Source organism: Tribolium castaneum, chromosome 2, assembly GCF_031307605.1.
Source record: "Tribolium castaneum strain GA2 chromosome 2, icTriCast1.1, whole genome shotgun sequence".
Lineage (NCBI taxonomy): Eukaryota > Metazoa > Arthropoda > Insecta > Coleoptera > Tenebrionidae > Tribolium > Tribolium castaneum.
The window spans coordinates 19,292,991-19,312,963 of record NC_087395.1 but is presented as its reverse complement, the minus strand read 5'-3'; the positions used below and the strand labels follow the sequence as shown (position 1 = coordinate 19,312,963).

At 31.6% G+C, this 19,973-nt stretch overlaps 2 protein-coding genes across 2 annotated transcripts in view; both read right to left on the bottom strand.

Moving 5' to 3' along the window:
* Positions 1-6,419, bottom strand: part of DCX-EMAP (Doublecortin-domain-containing echinoderm-microtubule-associated protein) — a 36,824-nt gene extending 30,405 nt beyond the window's left edge. The window contains exons 1-2 of the mRNA XM_015983826.2: positions 6,144-6,419; positions 1,735-2,370 (exon numbers count right to left, since the gene is read on the bottom strand). Of these exons, the coding sequence (XP_015839312.1) occupies positions 1,735-2,370; positions 6,144-6,146 (639 nt within the window). The 5' untranslated portion in view covers positions 6,147-6,419. The remainder of the gene's footprint in view (positions 1-1,734; positions 2,371-6,143) is intronic.
* A 7,413-nt stretch (positions 6,420-13,832) lies between these two features.
* Nsun5 (Nop2/Sun-like domain containing protein 5) lies at positions 13,833-19,963 on the bottom strand. The gene is made up of 5 exons (XM_008199659.3): positions 19,697-19,963; positions 19,384-19,645; positions 15,675-15,937; positions 15,330-15,618; positions 13,833-15,283 (listed from the first exon to the last, which is right to left on the bottom strand). Exons 1-5 carry the CDS (start codon positions 19,811-19,813, stop codon positions 13,911-13,913), a joined length of 2,304 nt encoding a protein of 767 aa, XP_008197881.1. The 5' UTR covers positions 19,814-19,963; the 3' UTR covers positions 13,833-13,910.
* Between the last annotated feature and the right edge of the window lie 10 nt (positions 19,964-19,973).

The following is a 19,973-nucleotide window of genomic DNA, read 5'->3' as shown; positions in this document are numbered from 1 at the left end:
GTGCAATGGAGGTATAACGTTGATAATGTTATGTATTTTTTACCGCAGATGGAATTTGATTTTATTGTTAAGATTGTCATTTTTTGTAAAATACAATTTTATTGACAGGCAATCATACAATTAATATGATTTTTCTTTTTCCGACATTTTATCTTTAATTAGAAAATAGAATGACAACGTAAGCTTGCCATTTTAAAACTAAAAACGATAGCAACGTGATTTTACTATTTTAAAACACGCTTCCTATAGTAACGTGTTTTAAATTAAAATGTTACAACAACAAAAATTTGAACAAAACTCATACGAAAACGCTTAAAGTTCTCGGGTGTCTAGGTATGCAACAAGCGTATGCGACAGCCCCCGAACTTTAAGCTTGTGTTTTCGCAGTCGTATTATTAAAAACTATATTATTTTTTGAATTAATTAGTGTAAAAAAATCATTAAATTATACACTTTTGTTGGGTAAAATATTATTTGAGATTTAATCGATTATCCAAAATTTTTTCATAACCTACTATAAAAAAGCGAAATGTTATGTTTTTTAATATTTAAAATAAATGTATTACACAAACAGGCAAATCAAATAAAAAAAAAATAGCTTTTTAAAAATATCACAGCCGCCTATGATTCCTATTTAAAAAAATAAAACCTTATGTTATTACATTACTGCTAAACGAAGGTTAAAAAAATCGCTGATTACTAATGTAATCCTTTAATAATTTAAAGTCTCTGTAAAAAGTGCCTGTGTAAAAGTTATGTCTGTGTTTCAAATGTGTCTCTTTTATAATAAGGAAAATATTATTTTTTAAGATTTCGCAAAAATGTCTAATGTTTTTGTCGAAAACAAAAGACGATAACGGAATCCTAGTCCCTAGAATGTGTCACTCGTTTTTCTCTAAACCTCTTAATTTCGGTGATCCCCTATTCGGACATGCAAAATGCTGCACCCTGTATCTCTACTATTTTACAATCCAAAAAACTGCTAGAGATTTTGGAGCTACAATTTTTTTTAAAATATGACATAATTTTAAAAAGAATATTATTTCCAGAAATCGTTTGCTAAAACATGAGGGACCGAAGATTTTCTAAACTAAATACAATACTGTATATTCTGAAGTTTCAATGTAATAAATACAAATAACTGCTTGAGCTATTATTTACAAAAAAGACAAATACCGAAATATCTTATAAATTCCCAAATTTGCTTTGTAAACAATGAACGTTTTAATTTTACTTCACTATGCAATGACATTTTTAAGGTACGTAGCAACAGGTTATTACCAAACACCTGTTAAAAATAATAAGAATTTTTACGAGCGCACTCATATTTAGCTAAATTTCTCAAACGTTTTTGTCTATTTTTATTAATCACTTCTTCTAATTACTGTAGTTTATTCAAAAAACATAAAAGAATAATTAACGCAATTCATAAAACACATTTATCTAGAGAAATCTCTATTTGCAACAAAATGGTTGTGTAATCTATATTGATATAGAGCAAAGTCGTTTAAAAGCAACTTAAAGTAGTTAAGAGTCAATTTTAAGTAAACCTCAAGGCTTTCATACACCAGCATACAAACACAGCATACATACATATAATATACATACATTATAATCCCGTGACAAGTTTTCCACTTCAAATTATCGGTATTTTCGTGGTGACCTAACTTCCCGTCATGATTCATTAATTACCCGTCAAAAAAATAAAAGCGTCGACAACATTCTTAAACTTACCTTGAACGTCTTATACGACGACACAACATACGAAGCCCCATCTTCCAACTCATCCAGTCTGTACTTCCTATCCCCATCCATCGAAAAAATGTACCTCGCACCACGTGGCAAGTCCATGCGTAACGACAACTTGTCCAGGAGCGACTCCAGACTCACGATATCCCTTCCGGGCTTGAACCGGAACTCGATTCCGGGGAAGAACGGGTCCCCGTTTTTGTAGAAAAGGACCCTGCGGGCCTTCCAGTAGGACAGGTTGTTGTACCTGCTGGTGGTCATCTCGACGCGGCTCTTGGGCCTAGCTGGAGGGATCATGGAGGAGTCGCTGGCGTTGTCGCCCATGGCGGGGCTCGCAGCTCGCGAGGCCCCCTGCCGCCAGTAGCCCCCGTTGACGGGGTTGGGAGGGTCGTCTTCGGCGTCGTCGTCGTCGCTTTCGTGGTGCGCGCCGTTGCCCACTAGCGCCAAAGGAGCACTGAGGGAGTTCGCCGGCTTATCGTGGCGCGGCGTTGCGGGAGCGACGTCTTCGCCGCCGCCGACGCCGGGGGCGGCCATGGCGCCATCTGCTGTGGCGTGCTCTTCGTCGTTGACGCCATCTTCGTACTGCTGCATGCGGCTGCCGACGCGGGACGGAGCCACCGACTAGAAAGCACCAGAAGTGGGTCAACAACACGAAGATTTTTATTACATTTAATAAGCAAATTTGGTGGATGCGCCGGGAAAACACTCCAATTGACCGTTAAAAATTCTAACGTTAAATTTTAATGATTTTATGTTTAAAACAATTTAGACAACAATTGAGACAAAGTTCAGTACAATAAAGATTGAGAAGTTCAGAAATAAAGTTTTTTTTGTTCTTACCAGGATGATGTCAACAAAACTGTTACAAAAGTAGACAGTTTAGTTTTTGCTATCACACTAAGATCAACCTTAAACTAATTTCTAAAACTAAGTATAATTTTTTAAACTTGGACCCTTAAAAAGGTTCGAATTTACTTACTATTTTCTTACTTTACGAGTTTAGGAACACTTTAGGAACAAATAAAATTGAGAGGATGTCTTTTGTGTTACTAAAATTTATAAATCACAGAGGCAAACGTTTTTGATTCTTAATTAAAAAATTGTGTGTTTTCAAGCTACAAGCAAAGAGCTGAAATTGTCTTTATTATAAAAGAAAGTTTTTGCTTCATTTCAGAATAAATGCTTATACATCGGCATTAAAATACTCATGTACCTGTTATTCCAATTAAAAAAAATATCAACTTTGCATTTTACCAAATAATTTTTTAATAACGTTGATAAAAATGTACTTGTTGATTATTAGCTCTGTCAGTGAAACTACAAATTACACGTACAATAATTACCTATTAAGTTTTTCAAGTGAGTGAATTAACTTTGATAGAAAATGGGTTGTTGCTTTTTTTTATTGAATTGGAATGGATGTTATTCAGTAACAAAACAAAATAAAACAAAGAATAATTTACTTATTTTTAGTTACAGATAATTTACAACTAAAGTTCGAAGCAAAATTGGTGGATGCGCCGGGCAAATTTAATAAGCGTTTCTGTCTGTTTGAAAGTAAAAGTTTTAAAATTTGTGTTTTTAATATCTCCTGGCACTTGACTTGCCACAAAAAACGTCGAGTTTGAAAGCAAAGAAAAAAGAAAGAAAATTTTAAGTCGAAACCGAGGTGAAAACAAGTTTTTTTCTCCTACTATGTTGGTAGCGATACTATGAACTATACCAAAATTACATAACAGAACTTTAGTGTCAAGAATATCTAAAATAGTGTTTTAGCAAGGTTATTTCTCACAATTACTTAAAACAGTAATTGTATTACTTCTATTGTAATTCAATTACTAGCACTTTTTATTACATGTTCACATATTCTATAAGTAGTAGTTTTAATAATTTAAATCACGAAAAATTTAGATCTGATTTTAAACCTGAAGACGAGTAACAAAATAACAAAATATTACGAAGTGAGCTAAGTAAAAGCTAATAAAGATTTAAAAATAAAATATTTTTTTAACATTCTAACTGGGTAAAGATCACTAGGTAGTATAACATAATGCTTTAAGAATTTTCTCAGTTTTTTTACGTGATCCAATATAAAAATTATTATTTTTTTTTTGTAATCAATTAGTGTTTATAGATTCAGAATCTAGTGGGAATGTTGAGTTAGGAGATTCTGACTAGAACTGCTCTTAGTCAGCTGTTGTTGTTAACATGAACTGTAGTAATAAATAATTGTTTTCCACACAAATCTTATTTTGATCAAGTTATCAAAACGTCCTAATTAACAGGTTAAGAATAATTGCAATAATATCATGCGATCATTTGAATTTGTAATTGAGTAGACGTTTTTTGTGATGAAATACGAGTACAAACTAAGGGAAACAATAAATTATAATTAAATACAGGGTGTTTCAGTACATATTCCGATATGAACTCCACTCCAAATTTTGAAAATGAGGATAATCTTCTTTAATTTGTTTGCCCCTTCAAAAAACTGCAATATTTTTAGTTAGTCATTTAGTTAATGATTAAGAATAGTAAGATATCAGATAGTTTATAAACATAATCATTTCGCCTCTTGATAGCACACATGACAATTGTTTCTAAAAACAGCAATTTATGACTATTAATGAAACATTGATTAGTTTGACAACTTTCGTATATTTGGGTACATTGTGCGCTGACCTCCTAGTTATTCGAAACACTCTGTATTATCTATCGTTCGAAAATGTTTTATTATTTTGACTCCTCAGTTTAATTAATTATGATAATCAGCGTTTTCATTAAAAAAAAATATTACTCTAATATCTAATTAGCAATTCAAATGATCACATGGTATAATAACTCGCTTATTTATTGCTATAATTCCAAACAACGAATAATATCAGAAATCTGATTAATTAATAATTAATTAAATGCAATTACAATTGTGATTAATTATAATAATATCATAACCAGCATATTTGGTGTAATTCTAGACAATGAACAATAACAGAGTTTTGGATTGGATCACGTAAAAAATTATTCTAATCAATAATATTAATTATAATTATGTGAAGTAATCACTGACCAGACTAAGATTAATTTTTTGCTCATAAATAACTTTAAAATTAATTCTTTTTACTCTTTAGAAAGTGGAGATCTTTTACAATGATGTAAAAAAATTCTTACATTTTAATTTTTTTATAGTTTTCATTTTACAGTAATTTCAAAAAATGGCCCAATCAAATCCACAGCATTTATTTCCTATTTATTTTTTGTAGTTAAATACTTAAATTATTATTTTTTATTTTTTCCTAATTTTTTCGATTTTCTTTTCTTTACGAAGTACGGCGTTTGATAAGCTGTTCAAGGTGACTGCTGAAAATATTTTTTACTATAACTCAAAAATTAATAGCCTCACAGAAATCGCATTTACTACTAAATACTTGCTTTTTTCTTTATGAACTTATTCAGAATATTTCTACAGTTCCTTGTAATAAATATGAGTTGATTAGGTTGGTAACAAAGCTATTGCGGTCAATAACCAACAGAGGCAAATTTGGTTTGATTTTTCAGTGCTTGCACCCTAGAATAAAAAAACTGAAATACAAAGTATTTTTTGTGCTGCTTTTAAATTTCAATTATTGTTAGACGTTTAATTTAATTGTCTTAGATAAATTTTAATTTAATTTCCAATAAAAAAATTGAAGTGAAATTAGTTCATCATAATTTTGAAACATTTATGAAATCTTTTATTAGCATTTTCAGAACGTTTTTGTTGTTACCTAGTAAATTAAGAAAGCATTTCTTTCTTGAGTCTAAACCATGAGCACTTTACTGTTTATTTTAAGTTTCTGTCCAAAAATTTAAAACGGTTTTTTTGTTGAAAGAAATATACAAAAGAACAGGCACTAACCAAAACACACGAATTTTTATTTTAAAATATTGGCAACAGTGCAAATTTTAGATAAATAATTTTTTTTTAAATTATTAGCTACCCAGTAAAACATCAATAAAATTTTCTAAACTATGTAAACTTTTTACTAACTGCAAAAGATAAAATCAAACACATTGTAACTCATTTCCTTTGAATCACCTAGATAGTTTATTTAACTGAATTATCAGCCACAGATTAGTAGTGTATATAAGGAATTAAAAATTTGAATATAATACGAATATTAACACTTATTTTTAAATAAATGAACACTAAAATAGAAAAAAACATTCATTAAAAATATATATTTGACAATAAGGTTTATTAATTTTAAAATATTCGGCCCTTTAGAATAACTAGAAATGAGAGAAAGAAAATGTAAACAGAAATCAGATGCCTATAACAAGTCTTTTGTTATTAAAATTGGTGGATGCGCCGGGATAAAATAAATTCAAACATTAATACAAATTTTTTCACTTACCATGGTTGTGATTCCGTCACTCCCTCGTCATGCACTACCGGCTCCGGCGATTTCACACGTAATTAATGTCACAAAATCCCCAAGGGTCAGTAACCTGCTCCATAAAAGGGTCAATCGAGCACAGAACGCAGGTGCAGGCCCTTAGTTCGTTCGATAGCAGCCCTTGAATCACTTATCCAAAAAATTCTCTCGGTCACGTCTCGGCTCAAATGTCCATTTCCGGCCACAGTCGTGTCCTTAAAAGCTCAAAAATCAGTGTGGCCACAACAATAGCCGCGTCGAACTAAACTTGTTGCTCGTGTCATTTATTGACTCCGGGGTTTGGTTAGACGCGGCACGTTATTGGATTGGTTGGCAATGGTGTGTCATCGGCCAATGAAACGGGGAGTTCGTCCGGAGTTACGTTGGCCTCTTTCTGGGAACGCTTGCCTGCCCGGATTGGTAGTTTCCGGAATAGTCGGCCGCAATGTTTTTCTGATTCTTATCGCGCATGCGGTGACTCACAGGCGGTTTTAATCGCAGAGATGCTCTTTCGAGGAGCAAACATTGCCAAAAGTGTGAATTACAATACCGATTTTTATCGAAATTTTTGCCTGAAAGTGGCCGAAATTGACGATTTGTTTGGGCTATCGCAGTTTTTCATGCAGATTTCCAGATTGCAAACAATAGAAAGCTATAAACGCCGCTATTTTGATAAAATTACGATTCGCGTGACGTGTTTGTACAGTGCCCTTATTAAGGCACAATTTTCAATTGCTAATTTTTTATCGCCGGTAATTGAAACACAAACAATGTCTTTGTTCACTTTAAAGCGAAGAAAATTTCATAATTTCAAAAACTGTCTAAAACAGTTTCTGTTTTTATCGTGTAATTACACTGTATGGGAGAGTGTAAGTAACATGCTGGAGTTTCGTGTCAAAAGTAATCTTTAATAGTGGTGATGGAGAATAAAATAGCACAATAACAGTCTCTATGCCAATAATGAAATGTTTATTACACGAAATACTTAAGGATTAATCTGGGCGTTTATGTAAATTTTTTAATCGATAAACAAAAAAAAAGGAGAGCAGATTTTGGGCGATAAAAGTCTGGGGTTTCATGTATTCAAGTTCATTGTAAATTACCACAAAATGTTAAGATCGATACAGTAAGAAACAAAAAGTATTTAATAATTTGAAAATTTATTTTTAGGTCCTATTTAATTTTTGCAACACAATTTAAACCCGAGATCAACATAATAGTGCAAAACTAATAATTAATTCATAATATAATTACTTAACTTATCTTGATGCTGAAACATTATTGTGGCCACAAACTTGTTGGGAAACTAGAAATATGTATTTTATTTCTACGTAATTATTAATTAATAAAATCTTAAACTAAATTGAGTGTCCACATTTCTAATAATAAATGTTTAGAAAATCTTTTGCCCGGCGCATCCACCAATTTAAAATTTTCCTTTAGAAGTATAAAATACTCTTAATTATGTAAATTGCGTAAACTACATGCATACGGTTATCACAACGTTGTTTAGTAGTTTTAACATCGATAACACAATAATTAATTGCAGTTTAGAGCGAACAAACGCATTTGAATACAAATTGCACATTTTTGCAAATTTAATTAAATTAATAAATTTTACTTTGAAACTCTTTTCTACATATCAGATAAAAAGTTCAAGCACTTAAAAAGTACCCATAACTCTTAAGTTTAACTTTGCGTCTTTCTTAAGAGTTCAAAATAGATAAAGAACTTCTTTAATCATTTTAAATATTATTAAATCAAAATTCAATGCTGATAAGTAGTGTCTACGAATTCCTGAAGGTTAGGATATAAAACGTTACCATCCTCGATAGTTTCGTTGATGTCGACAGAGAGCGCTATTTGTCTATTATCGTTTAAGTTTTCAGAGTAAAGAATTAAAAAAAAAAGTTGCATTTGTATAACGGATAAAATATAGCAAAAAATACGATAGATAGAGCATTATGTTCTCAATAGTAGGAGATAAACATCATGCAAAAAAAAATTATAGTAAACTTTACACTCAATTCTTTTTAACGGACGGGACACTGCACAAATTTTTAGATTTAATTTTCGGTTTTTATAAACAGTATCAAGTAGAAGTGAATTTTTGCTTATAGGAACTTAGTACTAGACAAATTGTTTGCAACCCACAATTAGAGCCACATTAAAAATAAAAAATAAAATTTAAATACGATCAGAAAAAAGAAATACAAATTAATGACGGACGGGACACAAACAATATCTCACATTTTTAGGGTTGAACAATCGTTATAGAATTCTGTTAATTTAAAAGGCACTTATTCCAACAACTATTTTTGAAGTTAAAAGTGGAACCGTTGAAACTTTTGAAACCACAAAACCGAAGAATGAGACAATGATGTGCAACGACTACTGATTAAACTTTTTGTTTACACGTGACGGACGGGACGAAAAAAATGTTGTGTGAAAATATAGCTGTAAGACATTGGTTTTAATTATTAAAAACTTTAACAATATTAAAATTAGACAGAGGAAATTATAAATTCTGGGTTTAGTTTAACAAAGTAAGAAATAAGAGCAACATTTATGTGTTTACAATAACGGACGGGACAGCAAAAGTTATAAAGATAAAAAAGTAATATTACTAATCAATTTACTTACATTTTCTAAACTACCAGAAACTAGAAAAATATCTTCAAAAATATTCAACAGTTGTAGTACGTCAGTATTTTAAGTTATTGCCTACAAGGCAATGTGTGTAATTGTAATTGTAATTAAAGTCAATGAATGACTTCAATTTTAATGCTTATCCTCTCCAAAAATATCTTTTGTCGCAAAATACACTAAACATAAACCGAATCGTATATTTTGAAACACAATTAGCCTCACTAAAAATTTTGGAATTTGGCTGTATATTATTAAAAAAATTAAACTTTTACCAATTTGCACTCTGTCCCATATTTTTCAAAACGCTGTGGTACGGTTACAGGTACAAGAAAAAAGAAACTTGTAGAGATTAAATTTCCTACAAAAAAGTCAGCGAAAACATATCCCTATTTTCAAACATTTAGGCCCCAAAGTCGTTAAAAGATGCCCCAGCGATGAATTTGCTTTATTTTTGACGGTGGTATTAGCAGCGTTCGCATAAGAAGTTGAGTTAACAATTTCAAGTCAAACACTAACAAAAAATTTTTTTTGTTAAAATTTTTGACTCTTCCTTAGACGTGTCCTACTCTTTTAAAGTTCATAGTTCTTGATATATTTGTTTATATTGATAACTAATGTACAAAAAATCAAGTGAATTTAATAAGTAATTCCTGCCTGGACGGTGAGCCCAGTATAGGTCATCCTTAACAAACATTAATTTTAAGTAAATGTCGAATTCGAATATTTAATTCTTTTCACAATGTTTGAGTGTGAATATAGAAAAATTTGCTTTGTCTACAAGACTGAACAATTTTTTTAAAGCGAGTATTAACAATTTGCAATTATGTATAAAAGAAAATACACAACATTAATGAATCAAAATTATCTCAACATCAAGAATAGAATATCCAAGAGAACGGAGACAAATTTATTTTGTTTTAAGGCAAGACAAAAAAGCACATCAAATTGTCTTATTTATTAAAAACAAAATACTCAAAGCGAAACGATTTTCGGCTCCAGATAGTCTTAAACTAAATTAAATTCGACTAAAACACTAACTGGTAACAACAAAAAGGCACCAGAAACATTCAGAAATAAATTCTTAATAAGCTGAATTAAATGGATTATACTTTTCACGACATACATTTAACACTTGCATTCGGTTCTACATTTTTCAAAACGCTACCAATGCTGCTAACGATACACGAAATATGTAAGAACTCGATGTAGAGAAAATTAATTCCCTACAAAAAAGTTACCGTGATCAAGATCATACATCTATTTTTAATCGCTTAGGCCTCCAAAGATGTTAAAACCCGTTCAAGCGACAGGTTCGTTTCATTTTTGTTGGTTCTGCAGAATTTTTTAAAAATATTTTTTTGTCTTGTAACCATATTTGCAGCGTTTAAAAAAAAACGCAAACTAATAGATGTAATTTAACAATTTTTTTTTATACTAGTTTTCGATAAAATTTTTGCATTAGCAATATTTCTTACAATTGAATATTTAAGGCTCTATATCTATTTATATATTTTTTTGTTTGTCTTATGCTCACAGCTCTGTCAAAAATTCTTGCGTTTTCTTAGATAATTTTCTAAAAATTTTGGTCTTTGTAAATAAAAAATAAAAAGTGGTTCGCAGTCTTGGAAATTTTTTTTTCATAGTCTAATAAGATTTCCTGTTACTCCAGCTGCTCAGAACACTGAAAATTGCACAAAAAATTTGATATTTCTAAGCGTTTTGCATGTTTGCTCAGTTTCTGGATAAGAAAACCAGATTTCTGAAATTTTCATTAATCCCTCGTGCTTAATTAAAACAAGTGTGCCTCTACCCCAGTTTCCACTCTCATTACACCAAGTTCGTTGTTCTCACGCAATTCATTTTGCATAAAAATCCCCCCAATGCATTTAATTTTGGATTTAAATTTGGATAAATGTAGATCATGTACGGAAAAATCAGTTTCAGTCCCAACACGGGAGAATAATTTAGAGTATAACAACAAAGGTGTCATGAATTTATTATTATGTTAATCAGTTTTAGTTTCAGGTCAACTATTTACATAAGAAAGCCATTCTCAAGCTAGTATATTGTACGAACGGATCCACTAAAAACTATAAACCGCCACAATAAATGTTTAAATTTTATTTATGCCCCAGAACGCCGGTATAAAATCTTTTTATTAAGATATTTTTTTCACTGTTCATGCTTTCGCCCTATCAGATTCGAAACAATTCTCATAAAACTAGTGATATTCAATTTGAGTTTCAAGGATTGTTTTATTAAATAAATATAGGTGTCGAATCCCGAGATTTCTCACGATAATGAATAAATATTGGCCTCGAATCTAATTTAGTGAATAATATTTCAGCGATTTGGAATGATTTAGATCCCAATCTGTCGTCGGGTGTTAAGTCTGGTCACACGTACGGGCTTGGAAAAATGTAGCTCACACCTTGAATTTATCTGGTAATAACTGCACTCGCTCGCAATTTTGATTAATGATCTGATCGATCAGTGAGGGATAAAATATAGGCCATGAAATTTTCGGGTGATTATTGCAACCTGTTATTAAATGCGAAGATTCGTATCGTTTTAATTATTTGTTCGTAAATAAACTACGCATAAAATTTTGGTTTTTTACAAACATGAACATGAATTAAATTTCAAGTGGCTGTTTTTTCTAATTTATGGTACGAAAGCTGCAATTTTATTGCGACATAAACATACAGACAATCGGAATAATTCACAATAAATTGCTCTAACAGAAGAGAAAAGTGAAAAGGTAAGGTAGTGCAGGAAGGCAATAAAGATATGAAACATGCAAAGCTTTGTTTCTACAATTTCATACGACATAAATAATAGTTCTAATGCAAACATTTACTAATTTTTCTGGACTAAGTTGGTTCAAAAATAAAAACTGTCCACACGTGTGTATGAAAAATTGAAATATCAACTTTTATCACAAAACGAGTAATTTACATTCCTCAGCGAATATTACTCACATTTTTTTACGTTTACAGCCATTTGTAGGTTTAGTATTACTTTTTTAAAGTTAAGTTATAAATTAAAAAAATTCACCTGAAGTATACAATTAAATGCCAACGATTACAGATACTTTGCACGCATGCTGAATAAATATTTGAAATTTCCTAATTACGTTTCACTTGTCAAAAACTGTGCTTTACGACTCAACATATGATGCAGCTGCATTATTGATTAAAATTAGCATATGGAATAGCTGCGAAATATGCCGAATGCTGCAATAATTAAACACACATAAAAACTCGTCTATTTTTAGTAAATCTTATGCGCATTTTTTATGAAATAGTTTCGACTTTTCTGGAAAAATGCAGGTGCAGAAATTCACGCAAAAGTGTAAAAGCACGCTCACCTAATCCGCTTTCAACACAATTTACCCAACTAGCCCATGCCTTGACCTTCCGATAGACCAAAGCTCTGAAAACGAAAGCTCGCAGTGATTTAATCGAAGTTCACCTTGGCTAGACTGGGTATAGACCTAGTAAAATATTTACATGCGATGCGGATCGCTAATTCATGACCCCTTCAAGTGTAAAATCTATCAATTCTTATTTATGATTCATTTCGAAATTAATTTTGTTATCGCGACATTTCGTGAACAGTCACACATTTCGCCCGAATTTATTATTCCAGATGAGGCAATATGTCATCAGAGTAGATTACAGAGAAATGGCAGTTTTTACGTGGAAAAACAAAAATGTATCGTATGTACATAATGGTTTGCGTGTTATTCTCACGGTAAATGGTCGATGTGAAATTATAAAGTGAGCTAAAGGCGACTACCACGCTAACTACCAATCTTAAGACGAAGTTTTGTGACCTCAATTGTTTTATTAAAATATTGGAATTGCCTCCAACGGAAATAAAATACAAACTTGCTCTCAAATCTTCAAAATTGGATAATCACAATGGCCTCAATCCCTCAATAAGTTATTTGGTGTCAGTGGGCAGACCGCAATCTTATCGCAATCAAGGGAGAAAATATTTCGCTCGAAATGGAACACTTTATTAGCAAAAACAACATAACAAAAAACTAATCCACAAATTACCTCCTAATTGGTGGAACATTTATCAGCAAAAATGTCTTAAAAAGTGATTATCACTTCTTTTTCGATTTTCATCAACGTTGTCTTTCTTCTTATTCTTCTTCGCTTTTTTATTTTTTAAATCTTCTTCATGCGTATATTCTATAGTAATACTATTGTCGGGTTTTTAAAGACTAATCTCATCAATGTCAGTAGATTCTTGTTTAATGGTCAACACTTTGATTTCATGACTGTTTTCTTTTTCTACTTTTTCACTTTGGTGTTGCTTTTTTTCAGTTTTCTAGATTCTTCGTCACCACCGTTTGTTTGGTGGTCATATTCAGATTTTCCCTTAGTCCAGTTTCTTCTCCCTGGATTTCCAAACTTTCACCATTGTTGTCATATTTCTAGTTTTCGTCTTACCTACCCTCCAGTGGTAATCAAAATTTTGTATGTCCATTTCACTTTGTTTCATTTTGATTTTTTATATGTTGACAATGCATTTTTCGTCGTTCTAGTACTATCTTTATTTATTATCCTAAGTTTTAATGTTCGAGTCCATGCTACTTTCAATTTATTTTTTTTAATTTAATATTTCTTCTTTAGTCCCATTAAAAAAATCACTATTATAAAGTATCTTCTTTTTAACCTTCCCATTCAAGACCATCATCGTTTTTTTTAATGCCCAGATATTTAGTAATATCAGAACTTTTTTGTTTCTTCTTCCTACTTTTACTACGTAACTTCATTACTTGTTTCACTATTTATATAGATCTTTGCTCTGTATGCCTAACGGCCATTCATGAGACGAAGTTTTGTGACCACAATTATTATTTTATATAATTCTTTTAATATTGCAATTATAGCTTCCAACAGAAATAAAATACAAACCTGTTCCTAAATCTTAGAAACTGGATAAATAAAAATCCAAAAAGTTAGATTTTTGGTATCAGTAAGAGGAAAAAAAATTTTAGGCTCAAAATGGAACATTTTATTAGCAAAAACAAAATAATAAAAAACTAATTCACAAACTTCTTCCAAAGTGGAACATTGTTTAATCAAAAGCGTCAAAAAAATTATTGTCACTTCCTCCCCGGTTTTCATCAACTCTGTCTTTCTTCTTTTTCTTCTTTTTTGGTACACTTTCATCGCTGTTTTCCTCGGGTTTAACCATAGATTCATCTCCCTTCTTCTTCTTTTGGTCAAAAAATTCACCATCAGCGTCCAACTTGTTAACATCTTTATGCTTTTTTCTACTTTTTTCACCTCTTTCTGTTTTAATTTTTATATCTTCTTCACAGGTATTTTCTATAGTTACATTATCGTCCGGCTTTTTCAGTTTCTTCTTCTTTTTTGACGTTATAGCTTTATCATCATTTGTTTCTCTTTTTATGATCACTTCTTTCATTTCTTCACAGTTTTCTGTCTTAACTCCCCTATGTTTTTTCTTCCTTTTTAACTTTCTAGACCCTTCACCATCGTCTGTTTCGGTGGCCACGTTCAGATCTTCTCTTGGTTCGGATTCTTCTTTCTTGGTTTCCAAACTTTCACCACTGTGTTTATGTTTCTTCTTCTTCTTTTTGCCATTTCTACCCTCATCTAATTCTCCTTTAATATCCAGTTTACTTTCAGCTTCATTCTGATTTTCCGAAGCATCAACATCACGATTTTTCTTCTTTTTAGATTTTGTCTCCGTTTTAATGTCAACATTCTTGTTAATTTCACTTTCTTCTTTCTTGATTTTTAAGATTTCTTCTTTGTTGTCAAGTTTCTTCTTTTTAACAAAACCATCACCCGTTTCTTTTTTAATGTCCAGACTGTCGGTAACTTCAGCACTTTTATGTTTCTTTTTCTTCTTACTTTTTTTACCTTCATCACTAGTTTCACTTTTTACGTTCATATCTTTTACTTCTTCCGTCTCTTCTTTTATGTGTCTTTTTTGGTCAGTTTCTTCAACCATTTGTTTCTCCTCTTGCAGATTTTCAGTTTTCCCTTTATTCAGCAAACTTACAATGCGCATTTTTTCTTCAAATAATTGCGCATTCAAAAACTGATTAGTTTCGCCATCTTCTAGTCTTTCAAACACAGCAACGAAAAATCCACTAGTCAGGTCTATGTCGGGTTTGGCATATAAACAAAATTTCCCCAAATCCCCAAATTCGGACGAACCAAAATTGTACCATTTTTTACCCAAAAACTGGTCAGCAGGAACCAGTTTAAACCTATTGCAAGTCTCTAAGACTTGCCTGACGACGTCTTCGTTTTCTTCTGCATATACGGAACAAGTCGAATACACGACTCGTTTAACTTTGGGAAATTTAGACAACGCATGTCTCAGAATTTTAATTTGGAAACCAGCCAACCGCTCTATGCGCTCTGTGTGTTGGTCTTGGGCCTGTTGTCCGGTTTCGACTCGATAGGTTAAACCTAAATTACGTCATAAGTATGTTTACAAACCTGAAGAAACCTATACCTGAGCCTGAACAACTGGGGTCTACTAAAATATAGTCAATATCGGGGTACTGTTGTGCGGTTAGTTGTAACACATCGGAGTTAATCGGCTCCACACACGAAGCCCCCGAAGATTCGACAATTTTTTCCAAAGTGTGGAACCTCTTTGTGCCGATTTCAACGGCATAGATTTTCCCTATATTATCGATAAGAGCAGCACACTGAGTGGTTTTCATCCCAGGTGCTGCGCACATGTCCAGAATTGATGTCCCAGGTTGAGGATCGAGAATATGCACAGGAAGACAACTGGCCTAGGTTTGAAAAAGAAAAACTAAGAAAAACTTTAAACTTAAGTTAAATCAAGTACCTTGTCTTGTAAAATTATACTGCCGTTTTTGTACGCAGCATGTTGGTAAAACTCGGTTTTCGGTGGGAAAATTAGTAAATACGGAATGTGTAAATCAACCATGAATTCGTTAGAGCCTAGGTTTGACACAGCTTCCAGAAAACCCAAGTAATTCTCACTGTCTGTGTATCTTTTTAAAACCCAACCTTCTTCTCGAAAGCCCTCAATAGCTTCGTTTACGGTGATTTTGAGAGTATTCACGCGGACGTATCGCGGTTTTTCAACTAAAATACCACTTGTTATAAATAAATTGTTTTACCCAGTAGTGGAAGACATTAAAATTATGTTGGCAACATAGATATGAACTTGAAATGTAGATTATTTAAAGTCAATTGTCATGCATTTCCGCGAGGCCGCCGCTAGCAAATACGTTGATTTGTTATAAGAATATAAGATCTGTAACCAACAGTTAACACTAAACGCTCACCAAACTATTCATATTTTATTATCTTTACTACTTTGGTCACAAAAGTAAAAATAAAATATAGTATATATAAAATATAATCACTGAACATAAGACCAAGTTAATCCATTGCTGTCATTCAATGATAGATTATGCTTTAAGCGACTACATTTTAAGAGCAATCAAATAGAACTAAATCGAAAAATTATAATAATAGAACATAAAAAATATCAGTAACAAATTGAATCATATAAAGGGTTGTAGCAAAAGTGGGACCGAAAACAATAATAAAAATATATATTTTTCTAAATGCTGCGAATACGTTAAGATTCTAATTACAAGACAAAAAAAATGAAAAATTAGCGTGTGAAATTTCTTTTTAGCAATTTTGGGAAAGGAATATTTCTTTCTAGTACACGGGATGGATTCCGTATCATTAGTGAAAATAATGAATCGAATAGTCCAGAAATACAGTACCTACAGTATATTAAAAACAACTGTTACAAACAATGTAACACTTTCATTGTGATACGAAAAGTTTGTGACACGAGCTACAACTTTTTCATAGTTTTGTGGAGCCAACAATGAACCTCATTACCAATTATTATTTAAGTATATTATCATATCCTAATTAGCATCCATAATTGACGTGTTTAATTTCTGTGCATTCAGATAAGATGAACAAATAAATTATTATTATTATTATTTTATACAAGGTGTGTTAGAATGATTTTCATCTAGTCGCCTGTAAATTTTTCATGTAAAATCAAAAAATGTAATTAATTGGCAATTTGTGCAGAGGAGTTTGAGTGAAGCAGCACTGATTTTTTTACATGTAAACCAATTTCAAAGTTAACTAGGTGAAAATCATTTTAACACACCTTGTATAATTAACAAAGCTCCCCGCGTAGTGAAAATTTCAATGTAACTAGTGACTTGGGAGGTTTTTTCTTAATTATTTATTTGTTCATTTTTTTTAATTTGCTACTGCTGTAAGATGTGCACTGGTCTGCGACATGAGAGAGTCAAATTGCAAAATTATTGGCTAAATTGTTAGTTTACGAGAATCTTCAGAATTGTTGCTTCAAGATGAAAAAACTAAATGAAACGGGGGGATCAACAGATGTCTGTCTTAATAAAACTTTGAGCAAAAACTCAGATTTATATAAATTCTCCATTTAAAATATTATTCAACCGGTGGACAGTATTTGTACTATTTTGTCTGGCATTTTAAAAAAAAACTACCATGCTTTAGGGCTTAAGCCCTACAGATTGTCAAAGATGCTATAGTAAAAAAATCTATTGGAACGATGCTTGTATTTTTCAGTAAACAATTTAATAAAGGTAAACAATTGAGAGGATACGCATGGAGGTATAAACAGTGGTCTATTATTTACTCTCCCATGGACGTATGACACGAAAATTTTCAAAGAAAATTTAATTCTCCAACTATATGTTCTGTTCTTTACACTTTTTTGTACCTCTAACCGTATCCGCAGCGTTTTCAGAATATATACGAGGTGAGTCTGCTAAAAGTACCTATATTTTTACAATAATTCAAAAATTAACATAACTAATAAGCAGCGTTCAGCGCTTGCTGTTAAATACCTACCTTTTTTTTTCTCTATGCATGTTGATTTTTTTTTAATTTTTATACAATCCCGTATAATAAAAATTAATTAATTATCTAATATTAAATCGCTACAAAAAATTATTATTTTGGATATTACTCTAAAACGCACGACACAAATAATGTTGTCGCATAAAAAATTAAAAAAACTGTCGCTAACCCCTAAAAATAATTAATTAAGTAAAAATTAACGACTTAAATAAACCCCAAAATCATTTGGGACAAGCAACTATTTTTTAAAGTATTTTTTGCACGAAACATCTTTTAAGCATCCTTTCTTTAGTGTTTAATTTAATTATTTAATTAATTAATAAATTATCTATTTTCTAATTTTTCTATTAATAATAATTTCAATTAATTTATATTTATTATCAAAAATTGTCGAAAAAGTCAGATGCATAGAAAAAAAAATAGGTATTAATAGCAAACGTTGATTTCTGTGTGATTATTAGGTATAGAAAAAAATACAATCAGTAGACTTACCTTGTATAATTATTTTATTATTATAAAAAATGAATCGAAACAAAAATTTGTAAATTAATTTCCTCCAATGTAACAAAGATAGAGTGTGTCCGCGTTTCATTCATTTACATTCTGTTTCAAATCTTTAGCACAAACTATCAATTTTTGACACCGACTTTACTGTTTAACTAATTAGTGGCTTGTATTAGTTCTAAAGTGAAAAAAATTGAATCCATATACAAAAAGTCTAATTTATTACCTAAACCCCAATTCACCCCAAAAAATGTAGATGTGCTTTTGCGTTTTTTTTTAAAGCTTTGAAATATACATTTTTTCATTGTTTTCTTTAAAATTTAAATATCTCGTAATAAAAACTCTAACACAATTAGTTAATTGATAACAAATCAACTATTTTGAAGCCAGTTATATGCATCAAACATATTTGTTGGACACAAATTACGGTAATTATTAGTTTAATTTGTTATAACTTTGGTTAACAAGAAGTTGGAAACACTTATCTCAGATAAAAAATATTTTTTGGGCTGGATTACTATCTGACAAGCATTTATTTGAAATCTCCAATTCACTTATAATTCCCATCTACGATTATCAAAAATTCGATTTACCAATTTAATTTAATAGGCGCAGATCAAATTGGAAAATTATTTAAAGGTATTTACTACGGTGGGATAATGGGAGGGTTTAGATATAACGAAAGTGTAAAAAAAACAAAATTTTATTAAACACAATCATTAAACATACATATTTTACACTTTACACTATATCTACCCTTACACAATATCAATGGAATGGTAATACTTTAATTAATTAATTTAATCTTGTTTCAATTCCTGAATAGGATTGCCCTCATCATCGTACTCTTGCTCATGATACGCAATATATGCATACACAAGAATGATAAGATTTACTGTGACAACAGCTGCTAAGACTGACCAAACAACAGTAGCATAACCGCTCATGAGCAAGTACTCCTCAAGACAATACTTAGTGCCATAAAAGGCCCCAAACGGCAACGTAAACATTAAAAAACTGAAGAAAAGTAGCAACATTATCGCTTTGGTCGCTTGTCTAGTATGGGGCGGTAGCGAGAAAACCTCATTGGGGGCGGCCACATCCTCATCCATTATCAAACTGCAAAAAACCGAAATTATTACCTTGCTCTACTTCCTCCACATCATCAGAAACATCGCTCAGGTGCGCTTTCAAAACTTGTTCATACGCCAAAATCGTTTGGACCGGCTTAGACTGCCCTGAGAGCCGTTGTTTACCCCACAACAACTCAGTGATTAGGACTTTCGCCAACCAGGGGTCAAATCTCGGCTCTTTGATTAAAAGTTTTGATTTTTTGATTAATTTCTCAATATGGGCAGACTTTTGAAACGTGTGAACAATTAACGCGTACAAAGCTTTAATATTCTGCAAGAAATTGGTGAGTTTGGAGGCACGCTTTCTAACCTCAAAACTTACGGGATGTTTACATTCGTAGACGAGCTGTTTGATGCTGCCTTTACCCGAACTCACTTCCTTTGCGATTTTTGAGGCAGTTTTGTACAATCGGGGCACTCTAATTGAATGGTCAAACATTATTTTTACCTGTGAAAAACGTTTTCCTGGAGCTTTTCTTGGAATACAACCCCACGTCACGTTTTTACGCGCTGCCAACCGGGCCGAAAGTTACCAAACGGTCAATTTGGAAAATTGAAACGTTTTCGTTACAAAATACATTGCAAAAAGTGCAACTAAA

Bases quoted from the DNA above. Each gene is read 5' to 3' on its own strand.
- Nsun5 (XM_008199659.3), bottom strand. From the start codon at position 19,813: ATGTTTGACCATTCAATTAGAGTGCCCCGATTGTACAAAACTGCCTCA. The intron at 15,619-15,674 runs GTACTTGATTTA...TTTCAAACCTAG, and splicing joins GTATAATTTTACAAGACAAG to GCCAGTTGTCTTCCTGTGCA. The intron at 15,284-15,329 runs GTATAGGTTTCT...GACGTAATTTAG, and splicing joins CCCCAGTTGTTCAGGCTCAG to GTTTAACCTATCGAGTCGAA.